Raw genomic sequence first — 19,998 nt, 5'->3', positions numbered from 1 at the left:
CAACAGCACTCTTTCTCTTTTTCCCCCCCTCTCTGTCACTCACTTGTTCACTGTCTCTCTCTGTCACTGCAGGTCTTTATTTCAAACTGAATGCACCCTCTCTTCATGTCTGTGAATCTTTCTTTATTCTCATGCCATCGCATCCCTTGCTTGTTTCCTCTCTCTCTCTCTCCTCGCTCTCTCTCGCTCTCTCTCTCATCTCTCTTGTTGCACCTGTTATGTTCATTCCCTCTTTCCATCTCTCCACCCCTCTGTCCATTACACATTCTGACTAGGCCCAGGTCCCTGAGCAATGAGAACACCATCTTTCACTCTCTACATCAAAACTTAATCATGTGGGCCCATTTCATCTTAACTCATGCATCATCAAAAGCTTCTTTTTTTAATCCCATAATGCTATTTTGGAAGTAGATGAAAAACAAAAAAGAAAAAAACAGCGAGGAATCCAGTGATAAGCTCGAGTAGCACTGCACACATTGGCAAGAGCGGGGAGTATTTCCCATGAACATGAGGGTTGGTAACACACTAGCGCTATCAGAGGGGTACACACTACAGAGGAGTAATCTGAGGGAAAATAGGGCAGCAGGTTAAAGCCAGAGGAGAGAGAAAAGAGAGAAGAACTGAAGAACGAGGCTGAAGAACGACAGAAAGGCCAGTGGAGCGGACATGGAGAGAGGATACTGAACACAGTGAACGACAGAATGAGAGATGCTGTGAAGAGAAGGTGGAGAAAACTCTATTGAGGCTTGTCGGCGCACCGGTGAGGATCGGCACGGCTCTTTGTCGGTTGCGAGAGGAGTTTTCACTCTCCCCTTCATGCTGTCATTAAGATGATTTGCCTCTAATCGCATTACGAGGCTCCGAAGTCGAATTATGCCCTACGCTATTGCACTGACGGCCTAATCCAGCTCCGCTGTTGTGACTACACCAAGGGACACGGGCACACATTCAGCAGTGATTATCAGCCCAACACCTGGAGAAAAACAACAACACCAACAAGCCAACAAAAAGAATGTGCTCAGCTCTATACTATACTATTAAAGGCCAACAGGGATATAGGAGAGCAAAGCTAATGCATGCTTTTTAGGCCTGTATATGTATGCATGGCAAAACACTGCCTGTATTTTAAAAAGGGCTGCCTTTAGAATAGACAAGTCTCATTCCCTTTGGACTGCCACTGTGGGTCTCCCACCAGGGGAATATGACAAGAAACTCTCAGTAAAATGGCACTAATGTCCTTAGATGCCATGTCCTTGGCAGAGCAAGATTAGGAACACAATACAGAAAAGAGCCAAAAATAAAGAAACAAGAAGTCCTGGAGGATTATAAAATGATGAGTGGCACAAACAGAAACAAACTGAGAAAAAAATCAAATTCAGCTGCTGCTACAGAAGGCAGCTCTGTCAATGTCATCTTGAAAATAATCCCTGATTGTTACACTTTTAAATAAGCTTTTTTTTCACCCAGTTCATTTTTTACATGGTAACAGAAATCTCATTTGCAGGGGATTACTGTTGAATTGACATAAATTGTCATCTCAGCCTTACCGCTGGATGAGATTAACACCTGATGTCAGTCACAGTGACCGCCATAGGTCCTCTAGAAAATAACGCTGATGACAACAGCTCAAGATGCTGAAAACAGAGCGAACGACACTTCTGCGACAGATGATGACAACACACAATTTTACCTCCCTTTTCACTGTAATTGACACCAAACCCCTCCCCGAGAATCAGTGCTTTTAATTACATTGAAATGACAACCACACGATGGAGATATTCTCTTGATTCGGTACGCTGTGAACACACTGGACACTCATGTGAGTGAGCTGTACAGACAGGATGTTAATAAAGCCTTCCAGGCAACCATGGCTACCATGGCAACAAGGCGCAAGAGGAAAACTGGAACAGAGCCGAGAGGTCTGTGCGACTCGAGGGGTGCATCTGCGGGCCTTCTGCAGTGTCTTAGCTGTCGCTCGCAGTCCCCTTCCAGTTTCCTAAAGGTCAGCTGATCTGATGCGCATCTTGCGAAACTGCAACAGCCTCTCGGTCACATCCTCGAATGCATTTGCCACCAGATGACGATTTCTTTCCGATGGCAAACGGACCGTGAGTGCTTAAACGCCTCCGATGCCGTCACATGTCACACACTAGAAAGAAGTGTCCGAGCCCCTTTTAGATATGTGGCAATAAGGCCGCTGTGAGCGCGGTGGCCTTTCAACTGACCCCTGTGACCTTACAGAGGCTGCTCTGTGTCGTGACGGCCATGCAGACACTAATTACAGCCTTAAAAAAACACAACGTCAGACTGATCACTGAGCGCTCCGTTCACCCACTGCAGTCAGGTGAATTATTCATTCAGCTGTCAGACCCAATATGAAGACAGCGAGGGAATACTGTACATGCAAATGCAGAAGAAAGGAGTGACTATAGAGAGGGATTTAAAACATGGAGGTAAAGAAAAGGGTGAATGAGAGGAGAAGGGACAGAGATGTGGAAATGAGGGATGAAGAGCAAAAGATAAGATCAGGAGCCACCTTGTGTTTTATTTTTCTCAAGCACCTCCGTGACTCACGGCAAGCAGGCTAGGCATCAGCCATTTTATAATCACGCCTACATGTGCAAGGGAGAGAGAGAGAGAAAGAGAAAATAGAGAGGGAAGGAAGAGAGTGGGAGGGTAAGCAGAAAAAAAGAGATGTGTGAACACCAGGCCTAAATAAAGACCAGGGTAGAGAGAGAACAAAAGAAAGGTGGATAGAGGGGGAAGGAAGAAGTGAAGACAATAGCGAGCGAGAACGAGGGAAGGCGCAGAGACGAGTACAGAGGGTACGATAAAACCCAGAATATGCGTGTGAGAGTGTGTGAGTCACACTCCAGGCTCTAATCTCACTGTCTAACGCAGCTGCCATACTGGCCACGCTAAGCTTCCCATTCCCCCATGTCTGATTCCTAAAATCAGAGACATTATCTCGTTCAGCCAGCAACCGGACCAAAAATATCGCTGCAATCTCCCCTCCTGCCCTACAAACACACAGACGCACACACACACACACAAACACAAAGCTGCACACGCACACACACACACACACACACACAGATGCACACGAGATGGAGGCGCAGGCATAATGTCGTCGGCATGTGCTCTGTCTCTGCTGCTCACGGGCACAGAGTTCCACAATATCTCTTAACCAATTCCAGCTATGTTTCTTTCTCTCTCAGAAACACACACACAAAGGGACAGACAAATGAACACACACACACACACACACACACACACACACACACACACACACACACACACACACACACACACACACACACAGGGGGACAGACAAATACACACACACACACACACAGACACACGCTCACACGCACGGTACACACACAGACACACACAGTTTTATTCTCTCTCGCTCACACAGACACTCATACACACATACAGTCTTTTTCTCTCTCTCTCTCACACAGACACACACATGTGAGCTAAAACCGCAGAAGGGAAAGCTGATGTAGAGCAATTACACAGAGGTCTAATGAGCTCAAAGGTTCAAACACACCAACTAGTAAGTGAGGGAGGGGGAGAGGCTGAGACACAGACAAACCACAAACACTGCTCGGAAATCAGACGAACCACAAGCAAACTTGGGGCCTCCTTCCTCTAAACACATTCAGACTTGTCAATTCCCACCTCTAGAGAATCTAGCATGAACAATTCATGATATTTGGAAAACGGCCTACAGTGGTTACACTTCAATGCAATACAGCTAACCAGGCGTGAAACTATCAGCAGGAGTACATCAAAAGAATAGCATCAGATTTTTCTGAAGGGGAGGACTTTTTTGACTGAAAAAAAACTAAACTAAACTTGGCTATTCTGTGGGCAGGCTGAATTATTTAGTGTACTTTGCCCTAAATCTACAGCCCAGGATTGGTGGGCGGCGTGCGAGTGCTTGTACACTGAGAGGATCTGCCTTAATGTGTCTGTGACGGAGCATAAGAGGCTCTAGCTCACAGTGCAGTATTATAAATACATACAAACACACACACACACACACACACACACACACACACACACTCACACTCACACTCACACTCACACTCACACTCACACTCACACTCACACTCACACTCACACACACACACACACACACACACACACACACACACACACACACACACACACACACACACTCACACTCACACTCACACACACACTCACACACACACACACACACACACACACACAGAGGTGTGGGAACAAAAAAAAACACACACACACACACACACCAGAGGTGTGTGAACAAACTCACACACACACACACACACACTCAGAGGTGTGGGAACAAAAACACACAGTCTATTGCCTCTGTATTTGCATTTCCATCTAAAAAAAAATCACACAACACATGCAAAATAACACACACAGCTACCGCAAGATAACTTCTGCAGACAGATGTGCGAGGTGATCTCCAGTCAATGTGGCAGAAGCTTCATCTCAGCTCATGTCAGGCTCTCCAGTGTGCAGATGCAACTGTATGGCCCACGCAATTCTTTTAGGTCACTGATCACAATGAGTAAGACACATGAACACATGGCTACTTGGGAATATTTGGACAGCACTATAAACAGACCTGTGAGCAGTGACATGGAAACGCTCTCTGTCAGAGAGCCACAGTTACATAAACATGTGTACATTAAAACATGTATTATGGTATGTAAATACTATGACATTGTTTTACGTTGTATTCGTGATGTGTTGTCAAACAGCGTTTGCCTTTTAATGCCTAAATCCTGAATTTAGTTTTACTGTTCTGTCTCCACATAATAAACGAGACATCCTCTCCAATTGTAAATAATAATAATATAATTGTAAGGTTTTAATGGCACACACGACACACTGCAACACACACGTGCCGATATGGGGGAGACACAGGACACACACACACACACACACAAACGCAGGCCTGATGTCGTGGTGAATTTTTTTTTCTCATCCTGGACCGTCCTTCCTCCAGGACCTCCAAGGAGCAGTGGGCAGCTTGTAGGGACGGACAGGAGTGTTCTGTTCTTTTTGCATGTTTTTTCTGTATGGGTACTTAGTGGAGGAAACCCCTTGGGAACACGGGGAGAACATGCAAACTCCACACAGAAAGGCCCGGGAGATCTGAGAAAGGCCCACCTGAGCACTGAAGGTCCGCACAGAAGGAACCCCCAGGGCCAACAGCTCCCCATGCAGGAAACGAACCCATGACCATCTTGCCGTGAGGTGGCAGTGAAAGCAACTGAGCCACCCTGACAACAAATGAATCCAGTCTCCAGTGTTCCGAAGAAAAATAAATCAAATATAAAACAATTCCAGACTAAATCTATGGTAAGGAAATCAAAGACATGTGCACACACACACACAACTGCAGGAAGAAAGTGAACCACTGCCATCATGTACGTCTATGCTCCTCTGCAGAAGGTAAGGACCTGAACACAAGGACCATGTCTACTGCTTCCATCTATGGCTACACACACGCATGCACGCACAAACACACACACACACACACACACACAAACACACACACACACACACACACACACACAGAGACAGAGAGAGAGAGACAGACAGACAGATAGACTGAGAGAAAATAGAGATAGTCTGACTATGGTTTAGTCATCTGAGTTACTCACTACATATATGACCCCTTTCCCCCATTATGTCTGTCTGTCTAGCACACGGGCAGTCACGAGAGGTTACGTTTAAGGGTAGTACCAAACAAGGCGGCCTGACAGCTGTGATGCGCTGTGAGAGGTCTGCCCCACCCACAGACCAGTCCTTACTCCCGTATGACAGTGAGTCATCTCACAGTCGCATCCTATCGCTGTCCTCTATATCCTCTCCTCCTTTCGTTCTTCTTTCTTTCTCTCCTTCTGTTTATGCTAAAAGATATCAGGGAATAATCACATCATATGCGCCACACAGACAGAAGCTATTGTGAAATGGAGAGTAGTAGCATAAGGTGTTTTTTTTTTTTTAAAGCTTTATGATATTATGATTTAAAATATATACAATATGTGCTTGATATATTGATAGATAAATACTCTTTTCTGATTGGCTCGCAGGGGTCCATTCATTCTCTTTAAAGGGACACCTATGAAGTAGTTCTGGTGAAAAATGAATTCTATGGTTAAATAACATGTGGTCTGGAGAACTAGCAAGCCTAGAATCAGAAACAGCTAGCGAGCTAAAAGGCTTAACAACAGTGGAATCAATGGTTACCAAGCAAACTTCCAAACGTTCTCCTTGTCCTCACGGAAGACTGAAGTTCTATGAAATTAACAGGTTGCCTTCTTTTTAAGCAGAACCAAATGTGTCCTTAGCGAGCTACACATGCAGGCCTGGATACATGTGTGGAAACTGGGGTATAAGTGGGATAATGGCCTTCGAGGTGTCCCCTCTTGCAAAATTAATGAAATTGGTGAAGGAAACTCCACCAGCTTTGCCTCCACCTCGTCCATTAATTTTGCATAGCGGGACACCCCAGCGGCCATTATCCCTCGCATGTTTCACCTTCGGATGGAAGGATCATTATACAATTCTTCTATTCAAATGACAACACTAATTTAACATGGTCTATAACAGCGTTACCAACACGGTGCACACACACACACCCGAGGCAAAGGAGTCCAAGGTGCTTCCATATGACTATGAGTCACCTCCCAGTCAGATCCTGTTCTTGTCCTTTCCCTCCCTCTCTCTCTCTCTCTCTCTCTATCCCCCCTCCCTACCTACCTCCCTCCCTCCCTCCCTCTCTCTCTCTCTCTCCCTCTCCCTCCCTCCCTACCTCCCTACCTCCCTCTCTCTCTCTCCCTCCCTCTCTCCCTCCCTCCCTCTCTCTCTCTCGTTCTCCCACCCTACCTCCCTCTCTCTCGCTCTCCCACCCTACCTACCTCCCTGTCTCTCTCTCTCTCCCTCCCTCCCTCCCTCTCTTTCTCTCTCTCCCACCCTACCTCCCTCTCTCTCGCTCTCCCACCCTACCTCCCTCTCTCTCTCTCCCTCCCTTCCTCTCTCTCCCTCCCTCTCTCTCGCTCTCCCTCTCCCCCCTCTCTCTCTCTCCTGCTCTCTCTCTCTCTCTATCTATTTGTGCTAAACCACATCAGACAGTAGCACATCAGACATGCCACATTTACAGTAGATACTGTGAAATGGACTAACCAATCCAGCAGTGACACACAAAGCAGATTTCATCATGACATCTTTACAAAGCAGTGGGCCACTTTAGCAACATTATAAATACTATATGATGATCATCAAATAGCTCAGGAAGAGGAGGAATCAATTAGTACTGCAATGCTGCTTTCACACTAGTCATCTCAGCTGTGGTAGTGTTGCATACAAGGTAAGGCAAAAGAGTGCTGTGTGCTAATTGCACAAGTGTGGGGAGGCAGAAACTATGCATATTTTAGATTATACACTTCAAGTTTTACTTCTTTTATTAATCATGCGAAAGATGCTCAGGAACTAGAAGTAGAAGTGTTGAGGAAAAACTTTCTAGAGCTTAGTCGGTGCTCCAATTGAAAAGCTACCATACTGAGTTTTGCTATTATCCTTCCATAATGCTCAGCCACTGTTTTTTTACTGTCCCCTTTTAGAGATCAAACTATAGCTGGTAATGACCTACACCATCACACACTATCATTGCATCCAGACAGCCTTAAATGTAATGAGGAAAAAAGGAACGTATCAATGACAGAAAGTGTAATAATAATGCAATGTTTGATTGTAAAGGTAAAATAACAAATATCAGTGACGCAAATGATTGCTGATTGATGAGTGTGTGTGTGTGTGTGTGTCCCTACATGCAACAGTTATGTTATGTATGTATCCAATATGCTTACTTCCTGATGTATTCAAACAGTGTAGTATTACTATTTATATTCCTAATTAAGGTGTACTAGGTCAAACAGCTTGAAGGAAAGTGTCAGTATTTTTTGACCCTTTTTAAATCAGTAAGTTACTGCAAAAAAAAAAGAACAGGAGTGGCTTTAGGACTGGTTAGGATGATAACACATCAGCACATTAGAGGACATTGCTGTTATGGTGCTCCACAACAATGATGTGTCAAAGAAGATACATAACAGTGAAATTGGACCCAATACTGACCCCTTGAGGTGGGAGTGTTGAGGGGTGTGGTAACTGAGAGACATAAATTGCTTTGTATCAGTGTGGTGAGAGGCTACTTCAAGGACAACCACAGGATAACCAGAGAGCCAGGTCTATAATACTGTGGGGGTATGAGAGCTAGGTCTATTATACTGTGGGGATATGAGAGCCAGGTCTATTATACTGTGGAGGTATGCCATGCTCTTGCTAGATAAGGTTTGTGTTGGTTGTGATGCACTAAGGTCGACGAATGAGAGCAGAGAGAAGAGAACAGTACACTGCAGCCTGCCGGGAGGAGGACTACATCTGTGATTTTACTCACAGAGGGGCTTGTGCAAGGCAAGCAAGGCTGAAAACAAGCTACATATTGCTGAACGTGCTACAATGAGACGCATACTTAATCTAGATGGATTTGGGGGTCAGTCTTAACGGCGCTAAGCACCACAGCACCTGAGAGACAAGCAGCACTAATACAAGGCTGCAGCACGACGTCAGTAGGAAGAGGACAAATATGGGTCAGAGAGCATCATTTCAAACTTAAAAGAAGCTTCAGCCCTGTGAGCATTTGGTCTTTGTCATTTCCCTCCCTCCTGCTCACACATCAGCCACTGGTTTGTGCAGGTTCGGGATAATACACGGCACAATATACTCAATCACTCTGACATTAATCCTCATACAGGCAAAACAACTGGGGCCATGATTCTATCATCTTTCCCTGTCATTTTAAAGCTGAATGCGGCAAAGGGGGCAACTGTGCTAATGGCGTGAAGAGAAAGCGTGAACCTTCTGTCCCACAAATAAGCTACAAATGTGAGTCACGGATATGAATATGCAAATGCCCTGTGCGGACATGTGTGTCTGCGACAGAGGGTGCAGCAGTGAGGCCGCGTAAGGGCCACAGACACGCAGCGGATTGATTAAAACGCCTGGCTGAGAATTACCCAGAGTGCATATGCGAGGCAAGCAGAAGAACAAGAAGAACAAACGGCCACGGGGGAGTAGTGACCTGGCAGCTGAGGACCCCGACTGCAGCGGAACGCAAATACCCAGACACTGCAGCAACCGCCACAAACCTGCACCGCCCTGCATGGCACAGCACGGCAAACATAGCCCGCCCCCCCATCTGCGGGCCAAAATAAATAAATAAGCACGGCAAGGCAAATTAAATTGCTCCTGTTCAATACAGTGTATGATCTGACGCACCAAGGGATTATGGTTGTTTGTCCCTCTTAGGCCCTGCCGTTTGCTATTTTTGGACACCTTCGGAATAGGATGCACCAGCAGTATATTCGATCTGCTGGAATAGGCCGTGTGTCCTTGTGGACGGTTACACTGAAACTAATTTAAGTCTTGTTAATAATACAGTCATCTTTTACTGCCGTTACATTTGCTGCCTAGTTGATTTAGGCGGTCCGCGCTGAGTGCTTGTTAGAGCTCACACTATTGTGTCGAAAGAAAATGTCAGTGAAATTACTGATAAGTTATCTAGTGCCAAGGCACCAGCACCATCCCAGGACTTCACAAAGGAGCACTGCAGGATCACAGGCCCAGTCTGACCCACTGCGGAAAGGCCTTTGATGAGAGATCACTGGATGCAGAGAGACTGAATAAAGTCAGGGGTTATATAAGACTGTGGAACTGTTTGAGTGTATGTGTGTGCTTGTGAGTGTCTATGGCAGCCTGTCAGAAGACTAGTGTACAGAGGGATGGAGAAAGACAGAGAGAGAGAGAGAGAGAAAGACAGAGAGAGGGAGAGAGAGAGACAGAGAGAGATAAAAGCTGAAGAAAATGAGAGAGAGGGAGTATAAAAAGCCATGCACTTGGGGTAAGCTGCAAAAAGTGAGATAACAAGGCCAGACCCAGTTATATCAGACCAGCCCTGAACCAGAACAGTCTTGACCTACTACAGCCTTATATTCAAACTGTTCTGCACCGACCTCATCTGCTCTGCCAGAATCTGGAAACTCATTAAACTTGTCAGTTGAGGTCAGTATTTAAGATTATATTACGTAACGCATATTTACAATTTTTAGAGGACCATCTAGAAACTTTTCTCAGCCAAAGCTAAAGCACAAACAGAGACTGGCTTTAGGGTTTTTTAATAAAAGGGGGAAAAACCCGAGGGGGGAGATATTAAAAGGAGGGACAGAGAGACATGGCTTCAGTTAGTTCAGTTAATCAGTTATTGTGGGATTTTTTTATGGCATAGGCCTAAGAGCTGAAAATACTTGGTTAAAATGTTCAGGTAGACGGCAAACGCATACTGAGCCTAGCATACGGTTTCCAAGATTAACCACAGAGCAGGAATTCTCATCAAGATAAACTTAATCTGCTGTCTGGCTACATATGATGTATAAAAGAGAATACATTGAATTGGAACTCAACACCCTTAGCCAAAGTCAACCTCTTCATTATCTCAGTTTCCTCAAAAGAACCATAGACCATTAGAAAGTAAAGTCAGCATGACTTTTGCCCAGGGCAAGAGGTGGTTGTTGTGTCCATAATGTACAGAAGCAGCCACAGAGCAATTGCATGGTGCAGTGTTAAGAACACTGCAATGTTAAGAAAACACAGAGCAATTGCATGGTGCAGTGTTAAGAAAGGAATCAAACAAGGATAAGAAATGTGACCTAACATCCAATCACACCACTCTTCTGTTGGTTTAACTGAAATATATATCCTCGTGCAAAAGGATTTGATGGAGGGCATTGTTTCTTTAACAGCCCATGTGATACGAACCATCATGATGATGATGATAATATGCCAGATATTGATAATACACAAATAATAATATAACTTTCATATAAAATATGTATGTACATAGTTCTACTGGGTGACCATCATTCTGGCAGTGTCCCAAGTCTTCTCAAAATCTTTATGAAAGCTGTTAACAGAAAAGAGCACCAAACACTATTAATCTGATAGGGTTTCATGGCATTCTTCAGTCTGTTAATTGTATTAACACAAACTCAGTTTAATCACTTAATTCCTGAAATATGACTTGCTTAAAGGGCCTATCTTAGGGCAAAGGGCCTAAGCTTAGTTCACTGTGACAGTTTAAATGTATAGAAGTCACCACTTCTTGCACTAGCTCCGTTTTAACGTTTTATAAAATCTCATATGATACAACACATGACTAGTGACTCACTCCCTGAAACTTATTTCAGATATATCCAATGAAGGCAACCCTCCTAGCTCAACCCTTTCTCTCACACACACTAAGGGGGGAGAAAAGCAAACAAACAAAAACAAAACATAGCTAAGCCAAACAATTAAACAAACAAACAAAAGCAGTAGACCATAGAGACATTCAGTTCCCTCATATGGTAACCTAAGGCAACTTAAAAGCTTATTTTGCCCTAATGCCACTGGTAAATGCCTATATTTTTTTCTGCCACTGGTAAATGCCTATATTCACAAAACCTGTTCTTTAACAACACTATATACCAGCTTATACTTAAAAGTGAATTATAGGCGAGTGATTGTATATTGTGTGCTCATGGAACTCAACTTCTCAACTGAACCAGGCCTTCCTCACTTCAGAGAGGCCTGCTTGCATATCCCAGCACCCGTCATTTAGTTGTTTAAATGCTCACTTTCCTGTGTGGTGTCATTCGCGTTGGTTTGTAGGGGAACGCGTTTGTTTGTTTATTAGCCAAAAGTTAGCTTTGCTACCTGGACAGCTAGTTGTTAGCCACATGTAACACTCCCTTAGCGGTTTTGGATCTTCTGAAAGGCGACGCCGTGAAACCCAGAAGGGTCCGTCTGCTTACCAGTAATGGACGATCCCTTTCCTGCGTCAAAGAATAATCCAGAGGTAAGCAGCCATGTATGTTTTAGCTTCCCAAAGACGAGATTCGTCGGTGCACGCAGGAGCAGAATGCAATGTTATCTGGCGTTTCGAGTTGACAAATTGAGATGAATCATGCAGTACCCTAGGCATCTAGATGTGCACTTCGAATCACAACAGTTTGAAAAGTTCAGTTCAGTGGTTCCATGGCCATGTTCCGAAAGTCCATTATTCCGAAAATTCGGTAGGTTATGGTAGCCCTATACCCTGACAACACAAAAGTAATTATTCCGACAGCCCGCTGTTCCGAAATTGTGAGCATAGGCTACATTTTGGTATATCATTTAAAAGTCATCAAACTCGTGAGCATGCACTTCCAGCCGAGTAAAACATGAAAAACATGAAAATTCCTCCCATGGACCTCAGCAAACACGCCAGTGAGCTGGCCTCTTGCCTTCTCTACCTTGCACACGCACTTTTTGCCACTCCACCACAAACACCCATCCGGCACCACTGGTCGGAACAATGGCATTTTGGAACAGAGTGTTTCCTTTAGTCGGAGTAAAGAAATGTCGGACTATTATTCAGAATATTAAGATTTCATAATATCTGGCTTTCGGAAGAGTGGGCCGTCCCCGGTTTTCTCCCATACACACGCCTGCTGTACAAGAGCTACTACAGAAACAAACTGCATTGAGAACTCAAATCAGTGATCTGGAAATGGTCTCTATATTGTCTAATTAGCCAGGTACATCCTGAATTGCAAACGTCGATACAAAAAAACTTTGGTTACCATCTTAAATGGCAGTTATTTGTAAACAAACAAATAAATAAGCAGCCCCTCATTATAGAGTAATTGTCTGAGTCCTCTGGGAAGGCACTGTAGTGCAGTTTTCTGTTTAAAATGTGCAGTTGTTTCCCTCCAGACTAGCTGACCTTCACTCTGCCTGGGCCTCTGATGTGCTGATCTGTGCAATAGATGGATGTGCCACCACTGCAGCCACTTTAAAAGCCTGAACTTCAGCAAAGTCAGACTTAAACAGCAGTCGCATGCAAATAAGTGTCAGAAAAACACAGATTCAAATCAAGCCTCCCTCTTATCAGACACAGGCCTCACAGTGCCTAAATGTATTAGCACCAAGACAACAAATATGCACAGAGATATAAAAAACAAGAGAGCATCTTTAGTAAAGAAGACAGTGGTGGGGGAATGTTGGAAAGAGAGAAATATATTTGAGTCTCTGTCTTAATCTGGCCCTGAACAGAAGGATAGAGGAGGAGGAGGGGGAGATGGGAGGAGGTCTGGGGACACAGAATGTGTGTCAATTTGGCAGAACCCAACGTTACATAACGCGCCCTCTGTCCCTTCGCATGCGAGGAAGTGTGTGTCACCCTCAACGCATTCTCCCCGTCATGAGAACGATGGCTCTCCAGGGCCACAAGTCACAAGGATGAGTCTGATGAGGGTTTGTGCGTGCGCGTGTGTGTGTGTGTGTGTGTGTGTGTGTGTGTGTGTGTGTGTTTGCTCACAAATGTGGCTGATTGCACTCCTAGAATCACAAAGCTGACCCTTGCAAGCAGATTTGCCCCCTTGAACCAAACCCAACAGCCAAAAAGCAAACATGCACCCACTGACAAACAACATGGGCTTACAGTGCACTTGTACACCATCACAAGCAGACACATACAGATAAGAGAAGGGGCAACGGCCCTCCGTTGAATGTGGTTTTGTTATTGTGGTTTTCTTACATTTTCTTCAAGTGTTATGAATGCAAAAACACAACATTATTAATCTAGTATGTTAGTATAGACGGAAGAGGATGAAAATGCATAATTTCCATGCATCACCATTGAGTCTGCTGTCACATCGATCAGTCACATCATTATTTACAGTACCAAATGGCTCACTCAGTAATTAGGCTTCAACAACACATTATATCTGTGGAAGAGAACTCACTTAGACAGTGCTGCTGACGGCGTGAAGAAAGTACTAACAAGACAAGGTCATTTGAAGGTGCTCAATGGAGAGGGAGGCCATTATATCTGTCCGTCATATGATGTTAACAGTAAATTCTGCACAGCCTATATGTTTAAGATCACATTGTTCATAGCCTAGCAGAGGGTAGCCTGGGTTTAACTAAATCTACAAGGCCTGATTTAGATTTAGTTTATCAAGACTTAGGAAAGTGATTTCAGCCACATGATTTAAGTTTGGATTATACATGCTTGGATTGGGGGTACTGGATTTAGGAGTTAATGATTTGGGGGTCTCTGTAAGAGCCTGAAGTAGGTTTTATGAAAATCACAAGCATCTCTCCACGATAAAAGAGTGATCATGCCCAGATCCTGAGTGTAGTGCCTAGTTACTTGTAAAGAGCATAGTGATGTACTTCTCAAAATATATCACTGTTATGACAGCATATTTAGTGAGAGCCAGTCCAGTGGTCCATATCAGGCATTCAGTAGAAGTTAGCTATTTGCAGAGGCCTCCAAAGCATTAGGTTATATTGGGAATCCATCATTACCATGTTCTTCTGTTAGTAGAGCAGGAGTACAAACACAATCCAAAACATGCAAAGATGAACTATACAGTCACCCATGGAATATATTTTGTTATTAAGTGCTGTCCTTCCTCCTCATCTTTGTTTACCATGCATACATTTTATGGTCTAACTGGCTGGGTACTGTGAAACAGTTATTCATGCCAGAGCCATCGGTGCAGTCCAGCATAAATGTTCCAGCTGTGACTAGCTCTAGGCTATTAACTATGGAAATCTTTCCAAAGTCTGAATGTAAGCATGCATTAAAAATGATACAAAAATGTTAGATAACAATACATACATAACCAAGTTTTGAAATGTGATATATTTGAAAATCAGCCGGTTAAAGGAAATATTCATAAAAATTATATTTAGATGTAGGTGGGTTGGTATTAGTTCAGGTGTTTGTATTAGATGACAGAATTAATAGGTCACCGAATTTCTGAACAGTGACGTCAATAGCACCCTGTTTAACTATCGACGAAAGCCAGGGCACCAAAGCACCAGTCAGTATTGATAGATACACAGATAGTCCAGGGCAAACACCCGTCTAATGCCATGGCCCAGTGACACAGAAAGCGCAGTTTCAGCTCTCTCTCTCTCTCTTTCTCTCTCTCTCTCTCTCTCTCTCTCTCTCTCTCTCTCTCTCTCTCTCTCTCTCTCTCTCTCTCTCTCTCTCTCTCTCTCTCTCTCTCTCTCTCTCTCTCTGACACACACAAACCAATAGGTAACACAGTAACAACATAATATAGCTGCCTGGCTTGCTGACACACAGCAGCTCTCTCCAGACACACACACAGCTCTCCAGCTCACATACCCCTGGGCAGGGCATGCAGACAATGAGACATGGAGCAGAGAGAACATGAGCATAAAAAGAAAAGCGCTGGGAAAGGAAGGGGGAAAATACACTGACTGAAAGCGGATAGACACGCACGAGTAAAAGAGAGGGTAAATATACAGAGTAATGAAGAATGCATCCAAAAATGTAGGTGAACAATTAAGCGATGCATACTCTTGTTAAAAATAGGTGAAAAGGAAGGAGGGAGAAGGAGAGTGCGTGAGAGACGGAGAGAGAGAGAAGGCAGAGGAGGCTTGTTTGTGAAAAGAGGGTCAGACACATGCACAAAAGGAGAATGTGTTAGAATGTGCTGCAGAAAGAGGGCAAGAGAGGGAAAAGGGAATTGAAAAGGACAGGGGCTTAGGGAATCGGAGCTGTGCAGCGGCATAGAATAAGGTCGTTTCTGTCTGCCTGATGGTGTAGAATATGCCAGTAGAAAAGCCTGAGGTGTTTTTTTTTTCACTCCTCCAAATGCATACTAAAGCCCAGCTCAAATCACTGAGGGTGTGATCAACACATTTCTCTAACTAAACACAGTGATGATGTGCTTAAATGTACATGGCTGTCGTAAGGATTTGCTTTGTGCGAAACCCACAGTCACTAAATTAATGAGAGTGCAATGCTTGGCACACTAACACAATTACACAAACAAACTGAAATGCACCAGAGCATGATGTACCACACCCAAAAGGGGAACACTGAGACAACAACCCCCCCCTATCCCTGCCCCCTCCTCAACTCACACTTTCACAAGAGCACCCTTGGCAGTCAAATCATATTTTAGTTTATTACATTCTAAAGGATCATCTATTCATGCTTTTTTGTGGTGGCTCGGTCATCACCATCTGTTGCCCAAATTAAAATGCGGATTTTTCCTCCTAACGTAATCCATCTGGTTTGATCAAAATAAACCCATTTCCTTTAATTCGTTCTGAGCGTGAGGGGGAGCTCAGACAAAAGACACCCAATACACACACACACACACACACACACACACACACACACACACGTCCACTTCTCCTCCTCCTCCTCCTCCTTTCTTTCCCTCTGCTACCAAGGCTCTCCGTCAAGCAGACAGAGCCACACAGCCAATGGCGTCGCAGGAAAGAAACAAGTGTGTTTCCATGGGAAACCAGAGCAGCATCCTCTCCACTGCCAGCTGAGCTACATTAACTAGCACAAAGCACAGACTGTAACCCCAACAGAAAATGGTTATAAAACAGCGCAGATATACAGGCAACTGAAAGTAGGGGCTTTTCTAGTGAGCACTCGGCCTTTCGTGTTGTCACACGTTAACATGCCACTCATGCATAGGGAAAGGTCCACCCCAGGCTGGTAGTGTGGCACGCTCGTGGATGTGAATAATGAATGGGAGCCACGCAGGGAGAGAGAAAGAGCGTCAGCGGGAGAGAGAGAGAGGGAGAGGGAGAAAGAAAGAGAGGGGAATGGAACGGCCTCCCCCACCCCCATTCCCCTGTGCTGCCTCACTGACTCATCCAGAGCCTGTAGCGAGTGGCATCACAGCCCTGGCAGCACGGCCACGGTCCCTGTTAGTGCTGACAGAAGAGAGCCCTGGCCGGCTTGCCAGTCACACATTAGAGAAAAGGAGTACATAAAACAACAGCAAGCCCCTCTGCTACTGAACACGGAATAGCATGTGACAGCTATGTTTAAACATTTTGATGTGAAAATGGATGGTGTAGTTAAAATTTGCAATTAATTCAACACCTCAGCTACTGTGCAGGATGTCTAAACAAAACAAAGGCGCTCCAGGGTATAATCTTATGTATGAAGAAATGCTCATATTACAGGACTCGCACGCACTCTCACATAGGCAGTGGCATGTCACACATCGGTGTGTGTGTCCTGTGTTCACAAGTCATGACAGCCATGAAACATGTTTTGAAATACCTGCCTACGTTTATCCCTTGCTTACCTCTCCCGAAGCTCTGCTCCTGCGATCTGGCACAACCAATGTATTGCCATTACTGCCTGGAACTATTGTAGATCCAATACTCATTCTAGGCCCAACTAACATGTAGCGTTTGTCCCCAGATCTGTACTGGATACTGTGACAGAGAGTTCCATCGTAGGGTGGATCCTGCAAATACTTAGACGAATAGTCTGTCGATTTGGAGCACTGCATGACTATTAGTACAATGATGCTGATGAGAAAAAGGGTTGAGACTGACCCCAGTGTAATAATTAAATAAAATGTGACATTGTTTTCATCCTCATCTTTCAAGGAGCCTTTAACATCTGAAGCTGCGAATGCTTCTTTGGGCTCCACAACATTGACGAGTACAGTTGCTGTGGCTGAGAGCGATACGTTTCCATTGTCTTTTACCAAGATGACCAGTTTGTGCAGAGCTTCATCAGTTTCTGTGAATGGCCGAAGGGTTCTTATTTGACCAGTGTAGCGGTCTAAACTGAACAGGGTGTGGTCAGAAACTTCTTGCAGTGAGAAAAGCAACCAGCCGTTGTATCCTATATCGAGGTCATAGGCTCTTACTTTAGCCACTAAATGACCTGCATTTACATTACGGGGAATCTCCTCCACACCTTGAGCAGATCCGTTGCTACTGAGAGGTGACAGAATCAGGGGAGAATTGTCGTTCTGATCCAGAATAAAGACTGTTATTGTGACATTGGTGCTGCGCACAGGAGTTCCAGAGTCTGTAGCAAGTACATGGAACTGAAATGATTTTACTGTTTCAAAGTCGAAACTTTTTAAAGCGTAAACCATCCCATTTTCGGAGTTGATATTGAGGGTGGGTGTGTGTTTACTGTCGTCGCCACAATCTCTACAAATCTGATAATTTACCAATGCATTTTCATTCAAGTCGCGGTCAAACGCTGAAACTGAAAACACTGACTCCCCTGGAATGTTATTTTCCGTCACATAAAACGTGTATGGGGTTAGTAAAAATTCTGGACTGTTATCATTGACATCTGATACAATAACCTTAATGGTTTTATGAGATGACAGAGAGGGTTCACCTGCGTCCTTAGCAATCAAAACAATGTCGTGTTCATAAACGTCTTCTCTGTCAAGTGATGACTTTGTCACCAAAGAGTATATATTATTTTGAGGTGACGGCACTAGTTTAAAAGCTGTGGCGTCCGATAGAGAAAGAGATACTTTTGCATTCTGACCATCATCTAGGTCGTGTACACTTATAAGTGCAACTGTGGTTCCTGGTCTTGAATCCTCAGGAATGGCACTAGAGAATGACGTCACATCGATTTCTGGAACATTATCGTTAACGTCAATAATCTTAATCATTACACTTTTATCTGCTGTTAATGGAATAGAACCCCTGTCGGATGCCTGAATATCTATCTCGTAGCTTTTTTGTTCTTCAAAATCTATATTCCCTTTCACAAGTATTTTTCCTGTGATGGGATCTAAATCAAAGAGATTGCGTAACTTGCTGTCGACGTCATTTCCAAACGTATAAAACACCTCACCATTTGGACCATAGTCCAAGTCAGTGGCGTTTACTTGTATAACTGTTGTGCCTACAGGTGAATTTTCATTAAGAGTAGCAGAGTATACATCCTTTGTGAAAACAGGCATGTTGTCATTGACATCCAGCACATCCACGATTATTTCCATAGTGCCAGATTTTGGTGGACGGCCTCCGTCAACTGCAGTGAGCATCAGTTTGTGGATTTTTTTTGACTCTCTGTCTAACGGTTTCTGCAGAATAAGAAAGGGCATTTTCCGATCTTCGCCTCGCTCTTTGACATCAATACGAAAATAGTCAGTCGTGCTTAGTTTATACATCTGTATGGAGTTAGTGCCACCATCAGGATCGCGGGCTGCTTGAAGTTGATAACGCGCGCCTGGCATGGCTGATTCGTATATTTCCAACCGTTTCTCTCGCTCAGGAAAACTGGGAGCGTGATCGTTTACGTCTACAACCTCCACCGCTACATAGTGGATTTCTAGAGGGTTTTCCAAAACGGTTTTTAGGTTGATCAAACACACGCTGCTTCTCTCACAAACCTCCTCTCGGTCTATTTTTCCTTTCACGTACAATATGCCATCATTTTGGTCAATCCGAAAAAGTGATTCCTTCGAGCTGGAAACAATACGAAATCCTCGTTCTTTCAGTGTTCGTGGATCGATTCCCAAATCCTTGGCGATATTGCCCACGACAGCCCCGTCCTTCATTTCCTCAGAAATTGAATACCTTATTTGCGCAAACGACCCCATCAAAAAGAAAAGCACAACGACGAAAACCAGATGGTTCGAAGGCTCTCGGATTGCCTCGTGTCCTTTATGTCCCATGTTGTCAAACATAAACGCTCCACCGCGTTAGAACGACTGGTGCCTAAGAATGACCTCTTTATGCATTGGCGATTGTTGTACAGACTTAAAGTTAACACAATGAAATGAATCGTTTCTGTATGATCTGCACTACGACGGACGCAGCCGAGTTCGCTCACTCTAAGCCATCGAACGTGCTTATGAGACAGGTTCGAAGAACTGTTCCATTACCCCTCCCCTGTAAGCGTTTCTTTAGATGTACAGCGACACCATCCGATTACTAGTAATAATACCACGCCTTGTCAGTGCCCCAAAAGAGAGGTTTATAACTTTACAACTACAAAACCGATGGTCGTTTTGTGAAAGATTCAGCACTAGCACTATGGACAGCGACCAGCATAATCTA

The 19,998-nt window shown here is 44.3% G+C and overlaps 3 protein-coding genes across 3 annotated transcripts in view; all 3 read right to left on the bottom strand.

Annotated features, from left to right (window-relative positions):
- LOC308366500 (protocadherin alpha-3-like) overlaps window positions 1-19,613 on the bottom strand; it is a gene marked incomplete at both ends in the record, with an annotated part of 20,545 nt that extends 932 nt beyond the window's left edge. The window contains one exon of the mRNA XM_080840220.1: window positions 17,253-19,613. Coding sequence (XP_080696346.1) covers window positions 17,253-19,613 — 2,361 coding nt within the window. The remainder of the gene's footprint in view (window positions 1-17,252) is intronic.
- Window positions 1-19,998, bottom strand: part of LOC308367035 (protocadherin gamma-A3-like) — a gene marked incomplete at both ends in the record, with an annotated part of 261,143 nt that overhangs the window by 190,860 nt on the left and 50,285 nt on the right. The gene's annotated exons all lie outside the window — the stretch shown is intronic.
- The window catches only part of LOC308366494 (protocadherin alpha-3-like), a gene marked incomplete at both ends in the record, with an annotated part of 52,720 nt that overhangs the window by 13,274 nt on the left and 19,448 nt on the right, over window positions 1-19,998 (bottom strand). The gene's annotated exons all lie outside the window — the stretch shown is intronic.

The sequence above is a fragment of the Sprattus sprattus genome (genome assembly GCF_963457725.1).
Source record: "Sprattus sprattus genome assembly, chromosome: 6".
Taxonomy (NCBI): Eukaryota; Metazoa; Chordata; class Actinopteri; order Clupeiformes; family Clupeidae; genus Sprattus; species Sprattus sprattus.
This window is presented reverse-complemented; position numbering and strand designations above follow the sequence as displayed.